This window comes from Heloderma suspectum, chromosome 1 (genome assembly GCF_057233095.1).
Source record: "Heloderma suspectum isolate Gila_16-S chromosome 1, 16-S_ref, whole genome shotgun sequence".
Taxonomy (NCBI): Eukaryota; Metazoa; Chordata; class Lepidosauria; order Squamata; family Helodermatidae; genus Heloderma; species Heloderma suspectum.
The window spans coordinates 69,212,036-69,237,954 of NC_139458.1; the positions used below are offsets into that span (position 1 = coordinate 69,212,036).

The 25,919-nt window shown below is 43.1% G+C and overlaps 1 protein-coding gene across 8 annotated transcripts; it reads left to right on the top strand.

Annotated features, from left to right (window-relative positions):
- Positions 1 to 7,002: 7,002 nt before the first annotated feature.
- Positions 7,003 to 22,976, top strand: RAD51 (RAD51 recombinase). 8 transcript variants are annotated; one of them, XR_014789362.1, is made up of 12 exons: positions 7,003 to 7,069; positions 10,766 to 10,873; positions 11,882 to 12,019; positions 12,267 to 12,384; positions 13,465 to 13,556; positions 13,847 to 13,941; positions 14,971 to 15,018; positions 16,374 to 16,487; positions 18,655 to 18,784; positions 18,958 to 19,079; positions 19,952 to 20,144; positions 22,198 to 22,974. XR_014789362.1 is itself a non-coding variant. In XM_084845448.1 (11 exons), the coding sequence occupies exons 2-11, from the start codon at positions 10,787 to 10,789 to the stop codon at positions 22,319 to 22,321; spliced, it is 1,068 nt and encodes a 355-aa protein (XP_084701574.1). In that variant the 5' UTR covers positions 7,003 to 7,069; positions 10,747 to 10,786; the 3' UTR covers positions 22,322 to 22,976. The 8 variants fall into 8 exon arrangements, 5 of the variants coding, with proteins under 5 accessions (XP_084701574.1, XP_084701565.1, XP_084701586.1 ...); XR_014789363.1 differs by lacking the exon at positions 14,971 to 15,018; XR_014789364.1 differs by lacking the exon at positions 14,971 to 15,018 and having other exon boundaries at positions 10,747 to 10,873; positions 22,198 to 22,973.
- The last annotated feature ends 2,943 nt before the right edge of the window (positions 22,977 to 25,919 follow it).

The following is a 25,919-nucleotide window of genomic DNA, read 5'->3' on the forward strand; positions in this document are numbered from 1 at the left end:
GAAATCAACCCTGAGTGCTCATTGGAAGGACAGATACTGAAGCTGAAGCTCCAATATTTTGGCCACCTAATGCGAAGAGAAAACTCTCTGGAAAAGACCCTGATGCTGGGAAAGACTGAAGGCCAAAGGAGAAGGGGACGGCAGAGGATGAGATGGCTAGATAGCATCACGGATGCAATGAATATGAACTTGAGCACGCTCCGGGAGAGAGCGCAGGACAGGAAGGCCTGGCGTGCTATGGTCCATGGGGTCACGAAGAGTCGGACACGACTGAACGACTGAACAACAACAAGCAACGGTAAGAACAGACCACGGAACAACGGACTGGTTTAAGATTGGGAAAGGAGTACGGCGGGGTTGTATACTCTCACCCTACCTATTCAACCTGTACGCAGAACACATCATGCGACGTGCTGGGCTTGAAGCGAAGGCTGGAGTTAAAATTGCTGGAAGAAATATTAACAATCTCCGATATGCAGATGATACCACTTTGATGGCTGCAAGCGAGGAGGAGCTGAGGAACCTCATGATGAAGGTGAAAGAAGAAAGTGCAAAAGCTGGGTTGCAGTTAAACCTCAAAAAAAGCCAAGATTATGGCAATCAGCTTGATTGATAACTGGCAAATAGAGGGAGAAAATGTGGAGGCAGTGACAGACTTTGTCTTTCTAGGTGCAAAGATTACTGCAGACGCTGACTGCAGCCAGGAAATCAGAAAGCGTTTACTTCTTGGGAGGACAGCAATGACAAATCTTGATAAAATAGTGAAGAGCAGAGACATTACACTGACAACAAAGGTCCGCATAGTTAAAGCAATGGTATTCCCAGTAGTAACCTATGGCTGCGAGAGCTGGACCATAAGGAAGGCTGAGCGAAGGAAGATAGATGCTTTTGAACAGTGGTGCTGGAGGAAAATTCTGAGAGTGCCTTGGACTGCAAGAAGATCAAACCAGTCCATACTCTAGGAAATAAAGCCAGACTGCTCACTTGAGGGAATGATATTCAAGGCAAAACTGAAGTACTTTGGCCACATAAGAGAAGACAGGATACCCTGGAGAAGATGCTGATGCTAGGGAAAGTGGAAGGCAAAAGGAAGAGGGGCCGATCAAGGGCAAGATGGATGGATGATATTCTGGAGGTGACGGACTCGAGCTTGGGGGAGCTGGGGGTGGCGATGGCCAACAGGAAGTTCTGGTGTGGGCTGGTCCATGAAGTCACAAAGAGTCGGAAGTGACTGACCGAATAAACAACAACAATTTCTGATAGCAGTCTTTTTTTTTTTTCCTTCTCTGTCTCACTATGCCTTTCTTGGAGGTTTTTGTAATTTAGGCTGCAATCCTATACACACTTATCTGTGAGTAAGCACCATTGAAGTCAGTGTGACATTTCTGAGTAAACATACATAGAATGCTGTTAGGCTGCAGTCCTGTGCACATTTACATGAACATAAATACCACTGAACACAGTGGAACTTATGTCTGAGTAAACATACATAAAAATGTACTGTTAGTCATCTTTAATTTTTCCACATTTCATCCTCTTTCTGTAGTCTTTTGGTTAGAGATATTCAGGGCAAGGTTCTGAAATAGTTCCTAAAATTCTAGAGGGAAGATACCCAGTTTTCTGATGCTTAGCTTTCTTATTGCTGTACTGCAAAGGAAAACTAGCAAATGCTAAGTACAATATTACTTTTCATAGAAGAGCCATGGAAAATCAAGGGTTTTTTTTTCTAATTGAGGGTTTAAATGTTATGGCTGTGCTTGCTCAGCAGAGGGGGCTCCTGCTGTAACATTTCATAAAGGTTTCAGTTCTAAACTATCAAATTACTAGCTCCCTTGCCGGCTAATTAACAAAAAAGCAGAAGGCTTCAGATCATTGTGTATATTTGTGTATTTCTGAGTAGCCACTGCATCTGCTTCCTTGTCCATGCTAGATGATACATCCCTCCCATCCAAACAAAATCTGAAGGTAAACACAGTAGGAATAAAGCAGCTGTAGTTGTAACTTAAATGTAGAGTTAGCAGATTTCTTCCTGGATTTTTGGAGTTTAGTCATGCCACAATCTCCCAAGTGTTTTCTTAGATTTCCACTATTTTAATTATTTTTTTTTACAATTTTCCAAAATGGCCCTAAGGTTTGAGCCTTTACTTATAACTCTGTTTTCCAAAACAAATAATAGTATTATTTCAAAGCTAAACCAACTATATAAAAATGTATACAACTGCATGTTGTGTTCATTGCTCACCCAAAACACAAGAATTTGTCAGGTTATACTTGATATATGTACATTACATTTTTACCCTTTTCCTTTCTTCAAGGAGCTCCGGACAGCATGCATGGTTCTCCCTTCCTCTTCCTGCCCATTAATCTTTACAATAGCCCCATAAGGTAGAGAGTCCTAGGGAGCTTTGACTCAGCATGGATTTGAACCCAAGTTTCCTCTGTCCTAATCTGACTAACTATGTTAAGTTAGGCTGCTAACTATGGCAGCCTAACTTAACCTTCTAAGGTAGATCCATGGCTAGTACATGTGCACTAGAGCCCGGAACTTGCACTTCATGCACACGTGCAAGCTAGGCATGGTTTTGCGACAAAGTGGAGAGTTGTGTAATGCTCTACTATTTTTTGACAAGCTTTGATGGACTGTACAAACTCCCTCTACCAGTTTGGGGCTATTTATATCCTTAGGTCACCTTCATGGATCACTGCCTTGTTGTGGCGAAGGGGCTTGCGTAACTCAGTGAAGCCATAAGCTATGCCGTGCAGGGCCACCCAAGACGGACAGGTCATGGCGGAGAGTTCTGACAAAATGTGGTCCACTGGAGAAGGAAATGGCAACCCACTCCAGTATTCCTGCCAAGAAAACTCCATGGAACATATAAGGCTAAAAGGAAGGCCTGGCATGCTATGGTCCATGGGGTCACGAAGAGTCGGACACGACTGAACGACTGAACAACAACAACGTATCCTTAGGTGTAGTTACTAATAGGCTAAAGATGGCAGAATACATGTGGAAAATGTCATTTTTGTCTTGGAAATACACATGGATTTTTCATGAAAGGCTCATTAGCAAGACCTGTAGCCATTCTTCTATAAAGGGATAATCTGAAAGGCAAGCTTCCACTTAACCAGCCTGTCTTAGAACTTGTCCCCACAGCACTGATTCCTACCAGGGTGCCAAGCTACACCTTGTGAGCTTCACCTGCCATAGCAAGTATGTCGCCATGAAGGCTTAACATTTGATACAGCTGATGCTCTTACCACCTTATCAGTTGTGTCATGCTTTTGGCCCCTACATAACAGCTTTGCAAGGGCAAGGAACTAGTGCTAGAGTTGTGAGAGAGTAAGCCATGTTATTTTAATGTATATCCTGCCTTTATACCCATGGAACGCAAAACAGCTTAGCGAGAGAAGGTGAATTTTTGTGTGTGATTCATTGGAAAACAACCATAACAAAGCTAACATTTTTATATTCTGAATCTCATAATAGCAAGCTCCTCTGCATCCTTCAGCACCTGAGTCATGATTTTTAGATGTCTAGGATTGATTGCATCAGGCTTTGTTGCTGCCTCAAACTGGGCCTTTACCTCACATATCTTCCAGTATTGTAGGGCTACCTTACCCAAATACCTTTACATGACGTAGCCAGACTGATAGTGCTTGCCAGTTAATTCAAGACTTCACAAACATACACTGTTTAGATTAGATCATGCTGAGATTATTCCCTGAATGATTGTGTCTTCCTTTAGCTGCCTTATTTCCTAGGAAGATGGGATGTAACCTTACTAAATAGATACAACGTACAACAGGGATCTACACATGGACGTCACCAGATGGTCAATATCGAAATCAGATTGATTATGTCCTTTGCAGCCAAAGATGGAGAAGCTCCATACAGTCAGTAAAAACAAGACCTGGAGCTGACTGTGGCTCAGATCATGAGCTGCTTCTTGCAAAATTTCGGCTTAAATTGAAGAACGTCAGGAAAACCACTAAACCGTTCAGGTATGACCTAAATCATATCCCTGATGAATATACAGTGGAGGTGAGGAATAGATTTCAGGGATTAGACCTGATAGACAGAGTGCCTGAGGAACTATGGACGGAGGTCCGTAACATTGTTCAGGAGGCAGCAACGAAATCCATCCCAAAGAAAAAGAAATGCAAGAAAGCAAAGTGGCTGTCTGATGAGGCTTTACAAGTAGCTCACGGAAGAAGGGAAGCGAAAAGCAAGGGAGAAAGGGGAAGATATACCCAACTGAATGCAGAGTTCCAGAGAATAGCAAGGAGAGACAAGAAGGCCTTCTTAAATGAACAATGCAAAGAAATCGAGGAAAACAACAGAATGGGAAAGACTAGAGATCTCTTCAAGAAAATTGGAGATCTCAAGGGAACGTTTTGTGCAAAGACGGGCATGATAAAGGACAAAGAAGGCAGGGACCTAACAGAAGCAGATGAGATTAAGAAGAGGTGGCAAGAATACACAGAAGAACTATACAGGAAAGATCTGAATGTCCCTGATAGCCATGATAGTGCGGTCACTGAACTTGAGCCGGACATCCTCGAGAGTGAAGTCAAGTGGGCCTTAGGAAGCATTAGTAACAACAAAGCTAGCGGAGATGACAGTATTCCAGCCGAGCTATTTAAAATCCTAAAAGATGATGCTGTTAAAGTGCTGCATTCAATATGCCAACAAATCTGGAACACTCAACAGTGGCCACAAGACTGGAAAAGGTCAGTTTACATTCCAATTCCAAAGAAGGGCAACGCCAAAGAGTGTTCAAACTACCGCACCATTGCACTCATTTCACATGCCAGCAAGGTGATGCTCAAAATCCTACAAGCTAGGCTTCAGCAGTATGCGAACCGAGAACTACCAGAAGTACAAGCTGGATTTAGAAGAGGCAGAGGAACTAGAGATCAAATCGCCAACATTCGCTGCATCATGGAGAAAGCAAGAGAATTCCAGAAAAACGTCTACTTCTGCTTCATTGACTACGCTAAAGCCTTTGATTGTGTGGATCACAACAAACTGTGGCAAATTCTTAAAGTGATGGGAGTACCAGACCACCTTACCTGTCTCCTGAGAAACCTGTACGAGGGTCAAGAAGCAACAGTAAGAACCAGACATGGAACAACCAAGTGGTTCAAAATTGGGAAAGGAGTACGACAAGGCTGCATATTATCACCCTGCTTATTTAACTTATATGCAGAGTACATCATGAGAAATGCTGGGTTGGATGAATCAGAGGTCGGAATTAAGATTGCTGGGAGAATTATCAACAACCTCCGATATGCAGACGATACCACCCTAATGGCAGAAAGCGAAGAGGATCTCAAGAGCCTCTTGTGGAGGGTGAAAGAGGAGAGTGCAAAAGCTGGTTTGAAACTCAACATTCAAAAAACGAAGATCATGGCATCTGGCCCCATCACTTCCTGGTATATAGAAGGGGAAGAAATGGAAGCAGTGACAGATTTTACTTTCTTGGGCTCCAAGATCACTGCAGACGGTGACTGTAGCCATGAAATTAAAAGACGCTTGCTCCTTGGGAGGAAAGCTATTGCCAACCTAGACAGCATAGTCAGAAGCAGAGACATCACCTTGCCGACAAAGATCCGTCTAATCAAAGCTATGGTTTTCCCAGTAGTAATGTATGGCTGTGAGAGCTGGACTATAAGGAAGGCTGAGCGCCGAAGAATTGATGCTTTCGAATTGTGGTGCTGGAGAAGACTCTTACGAGTCCCCTGGACTGCAAGGAGGTCAAATCAGTCCATCCTAAAGGAAATCAACCCTGAGTGCTCATTGCAAGGACAGATAATGAAGCTGAAGCTCCAATATTTTGGCCACCTAATGCGAAGAGAAAACTCCCTGGAAAAGACCCTGATGCTGGGAAAGACTGAAGGCAAAAGGAGAAGGGGACGGCAGAGGATGAGATGGCTAGATAGCATCACGGATGCAATGAATATGAACTTGAGCACACTCCGGGAGAGAGCGCAGGACAGGAAGGCCTGGCGTGCTATGGTCCATGGGGTCACGAAGAGTGGGACACGACTGAACGACTGAACAACAACAACAACAGGGATCATGGACTGCAGAGCATGAAGAACTTGTACTTTTTTTGTTTGGAGAATAAATCAGGCTTTCCAAAAGTAGAGAGTGCCCACCTGACATGCTTAAGAGCAGAGATGCTTATCAGCTTTACTAATGGGGCTGTAAACCAAGGGACCTGGTGCACTTCAAATTGGCAATCTGAAGTTTGGTACCCTAAAACGTGACTAGGTTACTAGAAAAACCTGAACGTTGGGCATGAACGCCCTTCAAATGCTGGGACAAAAAGCCTGAGTCACTGGGTAGCACAGAGCAAACTAAGAGCTCAGACAGAATGATAGGCTGTTGGATTTTCCCCTTCGCCTATTCACAGCATCCTGCAGCTGGAGAGGTAGGGCTGATTTGCGGGGGGGGGGCGGGGGGGCACAATAAGTTTTTCGTGCTCTGCAGCTCATGACCCCTGTCGTCTCCATCTATACCTATTTGAGGCACAAGGTCTATGAAACTAATATGCGTTTTGAAAACCCCGAAAGCGTTTAACACTTCAGGAGTAAGACGTGTGAGGGCAAACGCTTAGGGAAATGTTCGGCTTCAAGTGAATACTCCCGAAATGTTTTTGGCAGGCAGCATTGCCGATCTCCGCACTCTGCTACGGCTACGAGCCCTTCGGTCGCCTGAAAAGAAACTGCCGCGCATCGTCCCCAGGGAGCGCCGGAAGGCCTCCCTCGCCCACGCGCCGAGCCCCTGAGAGCGAAGGGAACGTCCGGCCCCCGCCGGCGCGCGCGAGGGAAGGCGCCGCCCCCTCCGAAGAGCCCCGGGCGGCCAGGGGAGGGAAACGCGCCGCCGCGGCGGAGAAAGCGCGCGTGCGCACAGGACGGCGCGTTTTTTGGCCAGTCAGGCGCCGCTACGCCCGTGCGCGAGGGTCGCGTGACACAGTGGCGGGCTCCTCCGAATTTGGGGGCGGAGAGAAGAAGGGGAACGGGCCGCGGGGCCGAGCGGTCCGGCCTGCGGGGCGTCTTCGAGGTGAGTTTGTGTCCCCCGTCTGCTGGCGACCGGGGGCGAGAAGAGCCCTCCCCGGCACTCTCCGGAGAGGGAGGGCCGTTGCTGAGCTGTCACCGTCAGTTGCTGGGGGGGGGGAGCGTTGAACATTGGGCGGGTCGTTCCTGGCCTACCTGGCGGGGCGGATGTGGGGAAGGGGTCGGTAAACGTAGCGCTGCTCACCGGGCTGGGGGCGTTCTGGGGAATAAAGCGAACAAGGCTGCTTGCTTGGGTTTCTGTCGTGCATCGTAAACCTGATGCGCCTCCCTTGAATCCTGTTTAAATTAAACGTTGCTTATTATATTTAAGAGAGCGCTGTATTCTTCTTTATATGTTGCAATTTATTGACTGCCAGCGTTCAGAATCACGCCCTTGGCAAGAGGCATACGCGGTGGAGAAGATACATGGCAATTTACATAGTATGTCAGACAGACTTTTTAGAAATTGGTGTATTTACGTCTTGGTTCTTACAGTAGTGGAGATATCGTTTATAGTATGGCAAAATAAAATTCTTGTTTTTAAAAGTTACGTGAAACTAGTTGCACAAAATCTGCTGCCATAGATCAAACTGGGTGTTAGCAGTGTCATCAAGATAGCTGAGAGTGCTCATTCCACCTGCCCAGCTCTCCCAACATCCCCACAGCCCAAGTGCTGGAAGAGTGAGCAGACCGCACCTCATCATCTGAAAGGTGCTCTACTGTTGCCAGGGTGAGGGCCAGTATCTGGGCCTCTTTGCTTTGCTGTATATCATGGACTTGTTTCCTGTGTGCCTGTAAAATTTGTGAGTTGACTGTTAGGGAGGGATGAGGCTGCCCCTGTCAGTGTGGTCATGGGTAGGAGGAGGTATGGCATTGGGCGAGGAAAGTGCTTGGGCATCTTACACCTGTTCCCTCTTCTGGTTTCCCCCTCAACCAAAAGGTTCCATTATACCAGCTTGCCCTCTGATCTGTTGGTGCTGCTGCTGAATGCCATGTCAGTCTGGGATAAAATCTCTCTCATCCACAATAAATGAGTACAGGTGGATACAAATGGGAGAGGTTGACTCCTCCCTATTCCCACACCAAGTGTTGGTTTCAGATACCAGGCTGGCCCCCTCATCTACAATTTATTTGTGGATGAGGGGGCCAGCCTGGTACTGTAACCAACACTTGGTGTGGGAATAGGGAGGAGTTAGCCTCTCCCATTTGTATCCACCTGTACTCATTGCAGCACCAGCATAGACTTGGGGGTGGGCGGGGAGGGGAATCGCTGTGGTCTTTAGGGAGTCCATCTCCTTCCAGTCTTCCTGTCCATCTAAGTGCCAATCTTGAGTGTTTGCCTTGTACTGGGCATTCAGGACAGATTAGGGATTCTGCTGGTGTACTGCCTACCCTGCTGCCCATCAGCCCCCCTGCCTGAGCTGATGGAGATGGTCTTGGATTTGGTGTTGAGGACTCCCAAGATTATAGTTCTGGGAGACCTTAACGTTCATGTTGAGGCTTCATGGCCGCCATGACAATCATGGGGCTGTCCCAGTACAACATCAGCCCAACACATGTGGCAGGACCCACTCTCAGTTTCTCGGTTGGGCAGGAGTATGGTGATTTGAAAGTGGAGGATTGAATGATCTTGTCATGGTCAAATAATTTCCTGTTGAGGTTAGCTTTTCAGTGGCTTTTCCTCTCTGCAAGGGGAAAAGCTTCGGCTATTCGGTGGTATAGACATGTAAAAAAAAAAAAGGTGGGGTAGAGGGATCTATTAAAATGGTCAGCCAGCAGAGGCTAATGAATTCTGATCGACTCCAGAGAGCTCTGGGGGATTTTCCTGCTGGTATGTCTGGCGTTCCTCTTGATGCCCTGGTAACTCTGTGGAACTTGGAGATGTCCCGGGCAGTTAGCATGATTGTACCTATGCATCCTCTCCCACTTTGCAGAGCCCGGGCAGCGCCTTGGTATACATTTGAGTTGACAAGTTTCAGTTGTTGAGGCCTGAGGATGTGGACAGAGTGCTTGGTCATGTCTGGCCAACCACTTGTATGCCTTTCTTGGCTTATTACATCTAATAGGGAGGGGATAAATTCCTCCTTGATAGAGTGGGTGGTACCAGCCACTTTAAAAGAGGCAAGAATCAGGCCACTCCTTAAGAAAGCAAACCTGGACCCAGAAGATGAAAACAACTATAGGCCAGTTGCTAACATCCTCTTCCTGGACAAGGTGCTTGAACAAATGGTCACTGATCAACTCCAGGTTCTCTTGAAAACTTATTTTCTAGATCCATTTCAAGCCTGTAGTTGGAACTGAGACTGCCTTGATTGCCCTGTGGGATGACCTGGCTCAGGAGCAAGACAGGAGGAATATGACCCTGTTGGTTCTCATGGACATCTCAATAGCTTTTGGTACCATCAACCATGGTATTCTTCTGGATAGGCTGTCTGAGTTGTTATGTGGTGGTACTGTATTGCAATGGTTCTGCTCCTACTTGGATGGCCAATTCCAGAAGGTGGTGCTGCAAGATTACTACTATGCCCTGCAATATTGTGCTATGGGTTTCTTTGGCGCTCTGTTCTATCCCTCATGCTTTTCAACATCTACATGAATCTGCTGGGAGAGGTTATCTAGGGATGTGGGCTAGGGTGTCACCAATATGCAGATGACACCTAGCTCTCTCTCTCCTTTTCATCTAATACAGGTGAGGCAGTTGATATTCTGAACCAGTGGTTGGGCAGGGTGATGGACTGGATGAGGGTCAATAAACTGAGACTCAAGCCAGACAAGACAGAGATACTTGTTATGGGCCATCCATCTGTCCAGTTAAGTGGTATTCAACCTGTTCTGGAGGGCACTGCACTCCCCCTAAAGGAGCAAGTTCATAGTTTGCGGGTGTTCTTAGATCCACCATTGTCACTAGGGGCATAGGCCTCAGTGGCTCAGAGCACCTTTTATCAGCTTAAGCTGATATACCAACTATGACTCTGTCTGGGTACAGATAGCCTTGCAACAGTTATTCACGCTCTGGTAACCTCCCATTTGGATTATTGCAATGCATGCGGAGGCTGCATTTGAAAATGGTCCATAAATTTCAGTCCAAAATAGGGTTGATAACTGGGACTGGCCAATGTGATCATATTATGCCAATACTTCTCCATCTGCACTGGCTGCCAGTCTGTTGCTGGGGCCAATTCAAAGTGCTGCTTTTGACCTTTAAAGCCCTAAATGGCTTGGGGCCATGGTTACCTGAAGGATGTCTCCTCCCATGTGTATCTACCTGGGCATTAAGATCATCATCTGAGGCCCTCCTCCAGGTGCCCCCGCAAATGTGGTGAGGCGGATGGCTACAAGAGAGGGGGCCTTTTCAGTAGTAGCACCTCATTTGTGGAATGCTGTCCCTGGAGAAGTACGCCTGGTGCCTACTTTATGTTTCTTTCCAGTGCCATGTGAAGACCTTTCTATTCTCCCAGGCATTTTAAGAATTGTTTTTAGTGTTTTCAGCACTATATTCTGATGCTAGTTTTAATTTGGCTTTATGTGCTGGAATGGTTTTATCCTTTGCTGCTGGTTTTATCTTGGTTTGATTCTGCTGGTTTTTTGTTTTTATGTTTGTATTATATTTTTAATGTACTGTACACTGCCCAGAGAACTTTGGTTATTGGATGGTTTAAAAGTACAACAAATAAATAAGATTAGGTTCTTCCTGTTTTGATAGAAAAGTTGACTACTTCATGCCATGGCCATGCAAATGCAGTGCGATGCAAGTATCGATGTATCAACAGAGGAGGAAAGCTTTGGTCCTCAACCCATTTCACGGCTGGAGGTATGTGATCAAGAAGCCGTGTATCTTATATCACCAGGAACAGAAACTAAAACACCTTTTAGTAAAAGAAAACTTTATCAAAGTTGCCATGGGTGGTGGGCAAGTCTCCAAAGTAGAGGATGTTTTTATTTTACTTAAGACATTAAGCTCAAGCATTCTTTAACTGTAGTCTTCAAATATTGTGGCGTTGAAATAACCAATACTGTGCTTTTTATTCTTAATAAAATAATAACATCCTCTATCTTGGAGACTTGCTTACCACCCATGGCAAATTTGATAAAACCTTTTACTAAATTAAGGTGTTATAGTTTCTGTTCCTGGTTTTGTTTTTTCAAGTCAGTCTGTGAAGGAATGAAAGTGAAGAAATCTTATAATTAAGGCCACAATCCTATGCATGTTTAGACAGAAAAAAAGTCTTACAACCAACATGACTGGCTGGGGAATGCTGGGAGTTGTAGGACTTTTTTCCTGTCTAAACAAGCATAGGATTGCACCCTAAGTGTATACTAATTTTAAATGTAACTTTCACTTGTGTAATGTTTTTATTAAAAATCAATACAAGTAATGTTAGAAAGATGCTGATTCATTATTAGAAATATATTTTCAAGTCTAACGGTCAATCTGATCTTTAAGAGGACTATATATTGTTTATTACTACAACTACTAATGTATGATATGGTACATTAATTAGCAGATGAACAGAGTAGAGCTCTGTTTTGACTCCTTATTACTAGTGCAAATAACTGAAATAAAGAAGTATGCTTTTCAGCTGCTATATTTCCAGTGGAGTGAAGTAGTAATGCATACAGTGTGATCCTATGTGTGTCTACTTAGAAGTAACTACCACTGAGTTCAACGGGACTTACTCCTAGGAAAGTGTATATAGAATTGCAGCCTTAGTATTATGTCATATTAAAATGTGTTTGTCTACATATTTCCACTGAAATTTATCATTTCAGATTCTGTGCTAAGTGTTTCATAGTGAATAACAATGTTTGTTTTGTGTAGCAATGTGGTATAAATGCAAATGATGTGAAGAAGTTAGAAGAAGCTGGATTTCACACAGTTGAAGCTGTTGCCTATGCACCAAAGAAGGAATTGCTCAATATTAAAGGCATCAGTGAAGCCAAAGCAGATAAAATCCTGGTAATTATACTTAAAGCTATTAAGAATATGAAAATGTGTAATGTTTACATGCTTTTTCTGTGTGACCATTATTTCTTGAAAACCACGCTCTTTGAAAGTTTTCAAGTAAGATATGATGGTGTACTTTTTCCAATACTATTATAATATAGTTTTAAAGTAAACATTACAGCAATAAAAGTGGGGATTTTAAAACAAAAATGCAGTCTTATTTTACTGCTCAGTCTTTTGATCTTGCTGTTTTTCTCAGGCAGAAGCAGCAAAATTGGTTCCGATGGGTTTTACCACAGCAACAGAGTTTCATCAACGGAGATCAGAGATTATTCAGATCACCACCGGATCCAAAGAACTTGATAAGCTCCTTCAAGGTGCGTATCTTGGTTTAGAGTTAGCCATTAATTTGTGTATCATTTTATTACACACTATAAATCAGGGGTGTCGAACCTCTTTCCAGCGCGAGAGCCAAATTCAATTTTAGAGAAGCTCTCGGTGGGCCACATTGCAGTGGTAGGTGAGACTGAAGGCAAAAGGGCCAGGGTCCCAAATACTAGCATATTATAGTTTAACACTCTTACTGCCAGTAACTAAGACTTGGGAAAGACTGGGGGGAAAACTCCACCAAAGCTGGGAAACCACCAAACAATCTCTGGGTAGGGGGAGTGGGTGTGGCCAACTGGAGAACCCTAGAGGGCCAGATTGGGACCACAGGTGGGCTGGATTTGGCCTGAAGCTCAACACATGCTATAAATAAAAAGGGGCTGGATTAGGACCCCTGCTATCAACAAACAAGTATGGAACAAGACATATCAAAATATGGAGGACACAGACGGCTTCAAAGTCCTAATGTAAGGAGGGCCGTTACCTTGATGCCTCACAGATACTGAACTTCACATTTAGCCTACAATCCTATCCTCACTTACCTGAGAGTAAGTTCAATTGAACTCAGTGGAGCTTACTTTTGAGTAAACATATGTAAAGACTAAGGACCCTGATCTCTTCAGAACTGACTGTATCTTTGTTTCACAAAAACATCTAATAACTTGTTTGTTAATTCATATTACATTCCATAGCAGGGGAGGCAATACAAAAATAATGTCATTCAACAAAGGAACACACAAACAGTAGCTTCACACTGAAATCCACATCTAGTTATTGAATAATAAATCTTTTTCATAATAAAAGGGGAACAAAAATCTCTTGTATAACATAGCAAACTTGCCCTGTAGGAATTTTCCATTATCCAGAATCTGTCCATTATGTATCTTGTGCCTGAAGGTTTTGGATGCTATTCCAGAAGTAATCCCTTAGCATAAGGCACATCACAAATAAAAAACAAAGTGATCTCAAGGTCTCCATGAGCTTGAATATATACATTTGTGAGATATACCTGTTGCGTATGGAATATGATTACTGAGATGAGTTTGAAATTCTTTGTATTTCTTGTCAAGGAGGAATAGAAACCGGATCTATAACAGAGATGTTTGGAGAATTCCGCACCGGAAAGACTCAGTTGTGTCATACGTTGGCAGTAACCTGTCAAGTAAGTAGGTGAAACTCAAGTGAAGTATTGTACAGAAAACGCTTTGGAGTGCCTTCTAGTCCATGTATTTTCAGTGACCTGTATCATTCTCATAACTGATGCAGTAAAAATATAGAGTTCTATAGACCATATGATAGTCTAATTATTAATGCTGGGGGTTGTAGGATTTTTTTCTGTCTAAATATGCGTAGGATTGCTCCCTAACTATGGATTTACAAAGATGCAACTAGGTTTAACTTTCCCAGAGATCAACACACTTTTGTAACAAATTAGCTTTGTCTTTTTCTTAGCTCCCTATCGATCGAGGTGGTGGTGAAGGGAAGGCCATGTACATTGACACAGAGGGCACTTTCCGTCCAGAGCGTTTGCTTGCTGTGGCTGAGAGGTCTGTAATTATTTTCAAGAAATCATTGGTGTTGCATCCCAAGTGTAGAGGTTGTAGTGCCAACTACTGATAACTGATGAAAATAAAAATCATGATACTCAATATCAACTCTATAGTTAACCGGATTTATTTTTAATTAACTTGAATGCCACTGAAAGTGCCTTATTGTTTGCCTTAGTTAAATTAGATTTAAGGTTAGAACACTGCAGCATTGTATAACAACTTTATAATGTTGCTAATATACACAGCTACCATTTTGCTAGCACAGATGTATGTTCCTGGCTGCTAGTGAAAATTCCCACCTCCTCAAAGACTGATTAAAGGGGCATGCAACTCCATTCCATGTGTACATTGGCTTCCTCTATGCTGCAGTAATGGCCTTTATTATGAGTTGTAGGAAGTGAATATAAAAATGTTCCATATGAGACTGTTGTATCAATTATATTATGGTTTTCTGGTTGGTGTAGAAGAAGTATGCTTCATGCCCCCACGTTTTGAAGGACAGATGTACAAATGTTCTACTTTTACATTTTTCTAGAAAATTGGGGTGTACTGGATTTATTTAATTTATTTATACAATACATTTTTATTCACTCTTCAATCAAAAGGCTCCCAGAGCGGCTCACAAGAATCAATAATTAGACTGTCCCTGCCCCCAGGTTTATAATCTAAAAAGACATGAGACACAAGGAAAGGGACTGGGAGGGAGGAGGAAAAAAGCATTGTGGTTTTTGGTTCAGTTGCCTAGATGGCTGGGAATATACCTATTCTGGAACCAAATGTGCTAGGTTTGCGCAATATCTGTTGTCCTTTTGGGCTTGCATGTTTTTTTGCTGGCCTGTTCCTCTTTTCTTTTCTACAGTTTCTCTTCTTCTGAGTTCAAGCTTAATCTGTTTGTTCTCCCATTCTCTCAGAGTAAGATGTTTTCTCAGATGCCCTTCTGTTGGCAGTTGGGGGAAGGCAGGTCCACCACTGGGCGCTAGATGGTGGCAGCTCACCAAGCTGTGTCTTTTTCTCCCATCCCATCAGGGCAAGTTGTTTCCTCAGAAGCCCTTCTGGGAGCAGTATACGTCAATGGTGAGGTTTGGCATTGTGGAAGTACCATGACAGTTTGGATATCGCCCTAAGTGAGACCTTCCTGAACACTTAAATATATATGTGATGACAAAAACAGAACCAAAAGCATGGCTTACCAATTATTATAACTGAATGGTTAACCGCCTTTTTCAGTGCCCACCCCATCTGTGTAAAAGCAAACAAAACAAACCCCAAACTTATTATGCACTAATCTCTCTCTCTTTTTTTAATACTTTTTATTCTATTTTTTATCTTTATAAATGATATAAACGGTACCAACAACCTAATCATTATCTAGTTTCCAACAATACAGTATTCTTAGGAGGACACAGTAATAACGAAAAAGAAAAAAGAACAGAAGAAGGAAAAGAAAGAAAGCAAGAAAGAAAAAGGAAAAATATTTAAAAGTTACTTAAACGGATTAAATTTAAACTGCATTACACAGCACTAATCTCAAGTAATGTGTTTCTGACTGCTACAGGAATCCTTGTGATGATAGTTGGAGCTTTTCTGTAATGCTAATTGGGTTCCTAACAGATGACAGTCAGGAAACAACTGTTGCACAATATGGGTGGTCTTGATTACATCTTTCACTAAAACAGTATACCCAAAGCCTTGGAATTCTGACATCAAATCACCTTCTTTGCCCAACAACAGTCACATTCTTTTTTATTGCTTGAAAACCCTTGGGGATGGGCAAAGTTAAATACAAAAGATGGTTTATAAGGACTTCTAACAATAACTAAATAAACAGCAGAGATGATGGCAGCTTCCACCCCAGTTTATCAAATCAACAGGAAAAAGATCAATTTGCTGCATGGGGAGCCCTGAGGAGAAGTTAGATGGGGGAGGGGACAATAATATGGTCTGGGACCATTTGAAAAGTCACATGGGGTATCAGACCTAACAACACATTTCTGCAAAGATGGAATAAGTCCCATGGCTATGTATTCCATACCTGTATCTGTCCGTGTGACAGAAATGCAGAACTTGTGTTTGATGTGGAAGGGAATCATAAAAGCCAGGCTGTAAATTTAGAATTTATCACAGATCTAACAAAAATCCACCCTACTTCACTGGTATGGAGAACAGCAGGAGAAGAGTAATGAAGAAACTATTTAATACAGATCTTTGATAGCATGGAAGGACACCTTTAAACAACAGCTGCTTTCTTAAGAATTCCTTTATACAGAGTATAATGTAATAAAAAGGGGAGGAGGGGAGAGGAGGAAGTTGTTGTTCCTTTTCAGGTAAGCTGTGATCAAATTTAGTTATTGGAATCATGTGTCTGATGGGGTTCACCATTTTTGTTTAAAAACAATTCGATTAGCTTTTGTCCAATTTTATTTTCCTAGGTATGGCTTATCTGGTAGTGATGTGCTTGATAATGTGGCATACGCTCGAGGATTTAATACAGACCATCAGACCCAGCTCCTTTACCAAGCATCTGCTATGATGACTGAATCGAGGTAAAAAACTTAGCACATGCAGAGGAGATTTCATTCATTCATTCCATTCAAATAAGATGCTGGCATTTATAAGGCACGCAACTTAGGAAGTACATAATTTTGTACACTTTCTCTAAAGAAGGCAATATAACAGCATATAAAGCATCTTTGGTTTATTTCACTATAGGAGCTTTAATGATAAAATTGCCTTTTGAAATAGCCCATCATCGCTAAAAATCTGTATCTGTACAGATAAATCTCTAGTGTATGAACATGACAACATGTTGGATCAAACTAAAGGCCTATCTAGTCCAGTGTTCTGTTAGCTAAGTGAAGACAATATATTTAGTTGCAGTTGGTCTTTAGAAGATTACCAATTGATTTTGCCAGTAGGCTGCATTTCTTTGAAGAGCAAAAGACATACTTTTGATACCATTGACCACGGTGTCCTCCTGGACCGCCTGGAGGGGATGGGCACTGGAGACATTGTATTACGGTGGCTCCAGTCCTTCTTCTCTGGCAGGTACCACAGGGTAGCACTGGGAGAGGAGGTGTCAGACCTGTGGCCGCTCACGTGTGGGGTGCCACAGGGTTCCATCCTCTCCCCGATGCTATTTAACATCTATGTGAAGCCGCTGGGGGCTATCATCAGGAGGTTTGCGGTGCGGTGTCATCAATATGCGGATGACACGCAGCTCTACCTCTTGTTCAAATCTTCACCAGGGTTGGCCGTAGAATCCCTGTCCAAATGTCTGGAGACGGTAAGTGGCTGGATGGGGAGGAATAAGCTGAAGCTGAACCCTGACAAGACTGAGGTACTTTTGGTGGGAGACAAGAGGAGGCTGGGGGATGTTGACCTGGTGTTGAATGGGGTACGGCTACCCTTGAAAGACCAGGTCCGCAGCCTGGGGGTCATTTTGGACTCCCAGCTGTCCATGGAGGCTCAGGTGTCAGCTGTGAGCCGGACAGCGCTGTATCAACTCCATCTGATATGGTGGCTGCGCCCCTACCTTCCTGACCGTCTACTCCCATCAGTAGTACATGCCCTGGTCTCCTCTCATGTAGGCTACTGTAATGCGCTGTATGTGGGGTTACCCTTAAAGACGGTTTGGAAGCTGCAGTTGATACAGAACGTGGCGGTTCGCCTGATTAAAGGCAGCTGCCGGTGAAATCACATCACTCCAGTGCTGAAGGAGTTGCACTGGTTACCAACTGTTTTCCAGGGCAATTTCAAGGTGTTGGTTTTGACCTTTAAAACCCTATATGGTTCCGGCCCAGCCTATCTTAAGGTGCGCCTCCAGCAACACCAGACAGGCTGCTTAACAAGATCAGCCTTAGATGGCCTTCTCTCTGTCTCATCAGCCAGGACAGTAGACTGGTGGGGACAAGGGAGAGGGCCTTTTCTGTGGTGGCCCCCACTCTGTGGAACTCCCTCCCTAGGGAACTCCGTCATGCCCCCTCTTTAATGAGCTACTGCCGTGCATTATAAACGTGGTTGTTCAGGCAGGCATTTGGGGTGGGTTAGGGTATTTTTTAGAAATACAGTGTTTTTATTGTAGAATTTTGTTTTAAACTGCTTTATTATACACCTTGTACATCGCCCAGAGTGGCTGGGTGACCAGCCAGATGGGCGATTAATTAATACATACATACATAAATACTTCTCTCCCCCTATTACTGACAAGCTGAATTCCAAGCAGCCCCACCCCCACCTTGTCTTTCAAGGAAAAACAATGCCTGTTCTACAGGCAGGAATATCCTGTTTCCAGGCACTGACCCTAATACTGTGCACCAGATTTTTAAAAACCATCTTGTTTCATCTTTGACCACTTAAAGTAGTATTAGCATGAGGAGAGACGATGGGCAGTTGTCCAGTACGGATTGCTTGTCATTATTAGGAATGTCTCTAGCAGTAGTTTTTAATGGAAGTAGAACTGAGTGAATACAAAGAGATGGTTCTCACTGGTTCAACGTGTGAGCTTGATTGGTTTCCATCCAGATATGACTTTTAAGTATACAACACGGCTATATCATAGTCAAAAGGAGTAACAGGATTTATCCTATCTTTGATAAATAATTAGATGTTCAATTGAATTGTGCCAAGGCTAGGGCGTCCACGAAAGCAAGAATAATCTCTTGCAGCCAAGAGCAGAAATTAATGCACAGTAATGTTCATCTGTTCTTTCAGATACGCTTTGCTGATAGTAGACAGTGCCACAGCCCTCTACAGGACAGATTACTCTGGCCGGGGTGAACTGTCAGCCAGACAGATGCATTTGGCCAGATTTCTACGTATGTTGCTTCGACTTGCAGATGAGGTAAACTGTTGTTAGACTGACCTCCTGCTTGTTCTCATTTTTGTTCCATTTGCGATGTTCTGGATTGTATTTCTATGGAGACCCTCTTAATGGTGCATTGTATCAGACCACCTGAGAATGTTTCAATTCATGGCAAAGGAACTGAAATTGATCATATGCCTCTTTTATGACAGTTTGGTGTAGCTGTAGTGATCACAAACCAGGTGGTAGCACAAGTAGATGGAGCCGCAATGTTTGCTGCAGATCCCAAGAAACCTATTGGGGGAAATATCATTGCCCATGCTTCAACAACCAGGTAAGATTACCAGCTTCTGTTTACATAGTTTTTAAGTCATCATTTACTTAACTAGAGCTTTTATATGATCTGAAGCGTCAGTGTGGAGTCCTAATAGTTTCTTGTGCAAAGCAAATACAGATTTTGTTCTTGAAACAGAAATTGGTGCTATAAACGTTCAGCCATCCCCAACTTTCCATGGTCTAGATGTGTTGGAATACAGCCACCTGATGGGAGTTGTCATCCAGTATCTAGGGGACACCAGATTGGGGATGGCTGTAATTATCAGTTCTTAATTTCTAGCCTCTTCCCTAGCTCAGGGCAGCTAACAACTTTAACAGAATGTACAATACACTGAAATGATTTAATATCTGCTTACATTTATGAATTCCCATCTGGTACAAGGAGACATCCATCATGAGTTAACTTCTCCCAGTGCCCAGGACAGACGAGGAACATGCCACCTGGACTCTGTGCCTCCTCCCAAACAGTTTGTTCCTTGCCTCCACCCAGGACCTTTTCTCTTTCAACAAACTCTACTTAGGCCTCTTATTCTCTTTTCCTATTCTTTACCTCTACAAACCTGGAGTTGGACTTCTCTCCTTTTCCAGTTCTGTTCTCTGCTTTAAAAAAAAAAAAAGTGTTTGTCTTTTCCTTGTCTTGGCTTTTTCTTCTTTTGCTACAAGATGGGTCCAACAAACAAACAAAAAACTCCAAATCTGGAAAGGAAAAGAAAGGTCAGTAACTCACATTAGAGTTGTCTGGACACAAACTGTTACTCATAAAGTACCTACCTCACTTGAAAGTTGGTTGCTGCTGCTTCAGATCAGAAGGATTCTGTCCAGAGGGCCTGATGTGTCTGGTCCAAAGCCAACGCCTGTGCTCTACTGCAGATTCTATCGGGGCCTGTTGTGCCCAGGCAGAGGCAACACCCATGCCCCACTGACACCATAATGCACTGAATGGAAGCGAATCACAGCAGATCCCTCCTAGAATGGGAAGATGCGGGATCGTGCGTGCTCTCCTCTCTTCTTGCCTCACTTGGGACTGATCCAGACATCAACCCAGAAGTCTTCACCAGGGCATGTAAGCAAGTCAGGAAGAGAGTGGGATGAGACCGCGTTTTGCACATCTGTTTCCTGCCTAAAATCATTTTGCATTCCCAAGTATATTTAGCCATCCCTGGGGGAAGAAACAGAAGTATATTTGTAGCCTATGAGGGTAAAAGAACTCCCTAAACCTGCACGTGCCACAGTACACTGCACCAAGGCTGTGCTGCTCAGTGGTTTTTCTCTACTATCGTTACTTTAGTGGAGATCTGCGGGGCAGTTGCCTGGTCCTAACGTCACAGATTTGTTTGGTATTTTAAACTGAACAAATATGCTTCAGCTGAAACAGTCTTCAGACATAGAGTAATACAACAGTTTCTCCCTCAAACTTACATTCAGCGTCCTTTGGGACCCACTTTATAGGAATAGTAGCTTTTGTACATCCCATGACAGATATCTTCTCACATCAGATGGGACTGGAAAGTTGGGTACTTACCATGAAGTTCCATTCTGATTCATTGTACAGGAGACATCCATACCGCACCCTGTGGCATGCTGAACACTCTAATTATGTTTTTCTGAATGGAGTGTGCCAGTCCCTAAGAGATGGGGTTTTTTGTTCTGTCTCGTCAGTTCTCTCCACATTTTCTTCCTTCTTTGTTTGTGGCTGTTCAATCACTGCTCTGTCTAAAAGCTCTAATAGAAAAGAACTGGCTGGGAGGAGCAATAGGGGCTAGGACCAAGGCAAAAAGCCTGGTCGCATATTCCTTGCCTGTCCCAGCCCAGGCAGTGGGAGGAATTGACCCATGATGGATGTCTTCTCCACACCGAATCAGAATGGAACTCCGTGGTAAGTACCCAACTTTCCAGTCTCGTATTGCTTCTCCAAAATGCCCAGATTAAGATCAGGTATACCTCCAGAAGGAATGAGTTCCAGAGCTGGAGAGTAGTCAGAATCAGGTGATGTCTTTGTGCCTCAACCTTCTTGGAGGACAAAAGCTAGAGAATTGGTTGACTGTAACAACTGTGATCAGAAAATAGTGGAGAGGCACACTCTTAACAGTGTTAGCTCTGTTAAAGGGATTTATGTTAAAAATTGGTGGTTTGAATTGGTAGCTACTACAGAAGAAGTGCAAAACATGGAGCGCTGGTGTTAATGTGCTTCTAGTAACCCGTCCCCATCAATATGTGGCATATGGTGGTCTGCTCTAGCTATAATTTTTGAACAGCTTTCAGACAGCACTTTGTAGAATATAGCTTTGAGGTCACAAATACATGAATAGCAGTTGCAGAGTTTAAATGTGATAGAAAGGGGGTTGCAGTCTACATTCCAGATGGAGCTGGTGATGGCAGTGATAAGAAATGAATCATGAGCGTGAATACAATCACCACAACGCACTTTCTATATCATGCTATCTAAAGATTTGTGCCTAAAGGTTTGGAAGCAAACAGGGCCATCCAAAAACATGTGGTTTCTGCATACTTGAGAAAACTCCCTAGTTTCCCCAAGCATGCAGAAGTATATTTGCAAATTAAAAGTATTTTTTAAAAACAAAGTGGCCTGAAAGAATCAGTGCTTTTCAAGACCTACAGAATGTTGAGCACAGTTGAGCAATGGAATGTTGAGGGTGTCAGTTGAAAGGTAAGATAAGGTATAAATTAAAAATGGGGCAGCTATCCCTCTACCTAAGCACATTCTGGCACAATAGAAGGTTCCAGAAAAGTGGGAAAGAAAAAAAAGGACTTTTTCCTTTCCCATCTCCTGAAAGCTCCTCCATCCATGATCTCCAAATAGCACTGCAAGGCTCCTGTTAGAGGCTGGGGGTTCACTGCAGCAGAGGGACCTGTTTCCCTATCTGCCAACCAAGGAAGGGATTATGACGATGCAGACTTCCACTCTGTCAGGATAAAACTCTTCCCCTCACCTACCCATTTTTTCTTAATTTCCGGTAATGTATCATGGTTAGGAAGGTGGGGGTGGGGCATTAATTAACAGATCATTGATTTGATGTCAGATGACCACAGATCTCTTTTTACTTGATAGATCAACAGTCCTAATTTGAATAAATGCATTAATTTGTTCCCATCAGGCTGTATTTGAGAAAAGGTAGAGGTGAAACTAGGATATGCAAAATCTATGATTCACCTTGCCTGCCTGAAGCAGAAGCCATGTTTGCTATTAATGCTGATGGAGTAGGAGATGCTAAAGACTAAAGAATCCCATCTGTTCAATTTACAACACGAGACTAGCCAGAAGAGGCTATCCTTTTCGTATGATCCTTGTCCTGATGTCTCCTACTAGAGCTTCTGTGGCTGCCAGAGGAAGCTGTAATAAACTAAGCAAAACTTGAAAGCTGTTTCTCCTGCTGACACAAATCTCCTGACATATTTTACTGAGTTAGATCCTTCCATTGTTTAATGGAATATTGTGGTGACAACTCTGAGAAACAACATTTGAAAATGTATGCAAGACTCATGGATATATCAAGTGTGAAACATTAAACACTTCCTGATTTTGTGATTGATGCCAAAATAAAATGAAACAAATCTGTTCAGTAGGAGTTACAACACTAGTTGATTATCCTAAAATTCAGGCAGCTGCCAGTTCAGATGAGAGGCTTTTTCTGTTGAAATTGTTAGCAGAAAACATTTCTAGAACAGAAACTACGAGCTGACACTTAACTTTTCTAAATCTATTTGCACAGCTGTAAATCACAATGTTTGCATCAGCCCAGAAAGTCTAGGCATTGTACTGTGGTAAGCAAAAGCTGTAGACGTTTTTATGACAGCATTGTTCAGATGTGTTCTGTATATTCTGCCTGTAAATACTACCCAGACAATTTAATTAAAGTTAATCATACACCTACTGCCTGGTTTGCCTTTGTGTTCTTACTCTTATATGTATCTCTGAGACAAACAAAAATAAAAGAAAGCATGCTACATAGATTAATCCTGGACCTGGAGAAAGGCAAATGTAGGCAGAGTTGGTCATGCTCTGGGCCAGAATAATCCAAATTCTGTATCTGTTACACAAATAACACGTGTTTCAATCACATGCTTTGGGGGATGGGGGTTTGCAGTGTATAACTGCAAATTTAGGGAGTGCTCATAAAAGTAGGATGATAAAGAGCAAGCAATGGAAGAACAAGTAGAGGAACTCCAGGAAGTCACAAGCAGCTTGGAGGACAAAAGCCCCATTTAGCATCACGTAGCAGAGCTTTAAACAAGCACTGCAAATGCAGACCTTATCTCTGCAAGAATGACACTTCAAATGAATGCTGAGGTGTCTGGATCACTAAAGAGACCTTTAAAAATGGGTTAAAATTGTACACAATGTGCATAAGAACACTGCAATTGCTTCCTACATTATTTTTCTTACTCTTATTTAAATACATAAAGAGAAACAACCACAGGTGGCCATTGATGTACAATATTGTAATGTGTAAATGATTGGGGTGCCTGCTTTGCTCATACAGCTGACAAAGATCTTTCCAGTTGAACAATATAGCAAGAAGCCTCTCTACTCCAACCACTACCATGCACCCATTTTAAGGATGCAAGTCTTTGCAAAGTAATGTCGAAGAGAGGCCATGGTGCATTATAGTGCTGACTGATAAAATCCTCTAGTACCAGACCAGGGCACCAGCAACTGTGTCATAACAATTTGGCATTTTTGCCTTAATTTGAGAGAATGTGTTATAACAATTGAATCAACAAGTAACTGCACTTTTTCTAAATGAATTTAAACATTTGTCCAAAACATGCAGTACTGACTGCACTTTTCAGTTTGAGTTCATTAAAGCACCATAGAAATAGTGCTGCAATCTACCAATATAGGACCAAATTAAAGCACTGCTGTAAGTGTATCTTATACAATATTATTCAAGTACACAGCATGAGTAAAAATGGAAAGGAAGCTACATATTTTATCTCCCAAAATTGTGTTAAGCAAATCGTATGTCAGTGGGCACATTTTGCTTAATTGTTTCCAGTTGCTGAATTCCACAGGCCTGGTTTTATACTGGCTATAGAAACCAAGAAATCCAATAAGATCCTAAAATAGTATGTGCGGAATGACTTCCCATACCAAGAATTCTAGGAGTCTTCAATTTACGCTTTGGCTATAACTTGATTGATGTGTACTAACTGGATTTTCCAATCTGTAGGCCTGGATTCAGGGAAAAGCTTCTGAAAAGGAACAACTTTGTGGAAGCAAACATAGCACAGCAGAATACTGTGCTCATTGTATCAAAGCAGCACACTAATCCTGCTAGCTTTCCCACTGCAATTACCCTTGCACTGCAGATCAGATTGCCAGGAAGCATGGGCAAAACATGACATGGCTTGTGGGGACCAGCCCTTTGATACCTTTTCTGAAATATGGCCTGCAGAAATGTACTTACTCTAGGCTAGATGAAACTTGAGTGGATCTCAGTGGGCATTTTCCCCAAAAGGTCAAATCTGTTTTGAGGGTGTCTTCTCTCACCTAGCTAAGTGGTACCCACAATCTCTGCTGATCAGGGGACTGTATGGCCACGTATCTACACTGCAGATGGAGGGAATAATGGAATCAGCATGGGGCGTCTTGGTTCTGCACTACATTCTCCCTCTCTTTTGGGAGTCTTATTGCTTCTGAGCTTCTAGTTTAGTGCTAAAGCTTGTACCACATGGTGGAGGGGCTCAATAGTTGACTGGCTGACCCTTTTTTTCCTTTCAGAAGGTGAGTCGGGCACAGAACCGGCTGCCTGGTTGTGGGTAGAGGTTACAAAATGTGCAGGAACTGCTTGTTTTTAAGTGGCAACTCATATTCAAGACTGTTGTGCTCAAGCCTAAAAAAACAAAGATCATGGCATCTGGCCCCATCACTTCCTGGCATTTAGAAGGGGAAGAAATGGAAGCAGTGACAGATTTTACTTTCTTGGGCTCCAAGATCACAGCAGACGGTGACTGTAGCCATGACATTAAAAGACGCTTGCTCCTTGGGAGGAAAGCTATGGCACACCTAGACAGCATAGTAAGAAGCAGAGACATCATCTTGCCGACAAAGGTTCGTATAATCAAGCTATGGTTTTCCCAGTAGCAACATATGGCTATGAGAGCTGGACTATAAGGAAGGCTGAGCGCTGAAGAATCGATGCTTTTGAACTGTGGTGCTGGAGAAGACTCTTGTCAAATCAGTCAATCCTAAAGGAAATCAACCCTGACTGCTCATTGGAAGGACAAATACTGAAGCTGAAGCTCAAATATTTTGGCCACCTAATGTGAAAAGTCACTGGAAAAGACCCTGATGCTGGGAAAGATTGAAGGCAAAAGGAGAAGGGGACGGCAGAGGATGAGATGGCTAGATAGCATCACCGATGCAATGAATATGAACTTGAGCACACTCCGGGAGAGAGCAGAGGACAGGAAGGCCTGGCGTGCTATGGTCCATGGGGTCACAAGGAGTCGGACACGACGTAACAACTGAACAACAACAAAACTTGGAAGGCTGATTATTGAATAGCAAAAGTTAGTTAATATAAAAATAGGCTAAGATCCTAAATACATTCTAGGGATTCTTAAGGACTGCAAGGATTCTGAAGCAGTTTGACTAAACCAAACTTCATGTGTTGAGCATAAGTTTCTGCTTTTTCTTCTTTTCCCTGAGGGTAGTGTGACAGCTGGAGGAGAAATTAGGCATCCTGCTGCCTAAAGTGACTCAAACTGTTTCAGTACACCGGTTTAGTTACCAGTCACGAACATCCTGCTGCCACTCTTCGGAGGTCTAACACATCTGTTGTACATATCTAGGAGAACTGGCAACATCATGGAC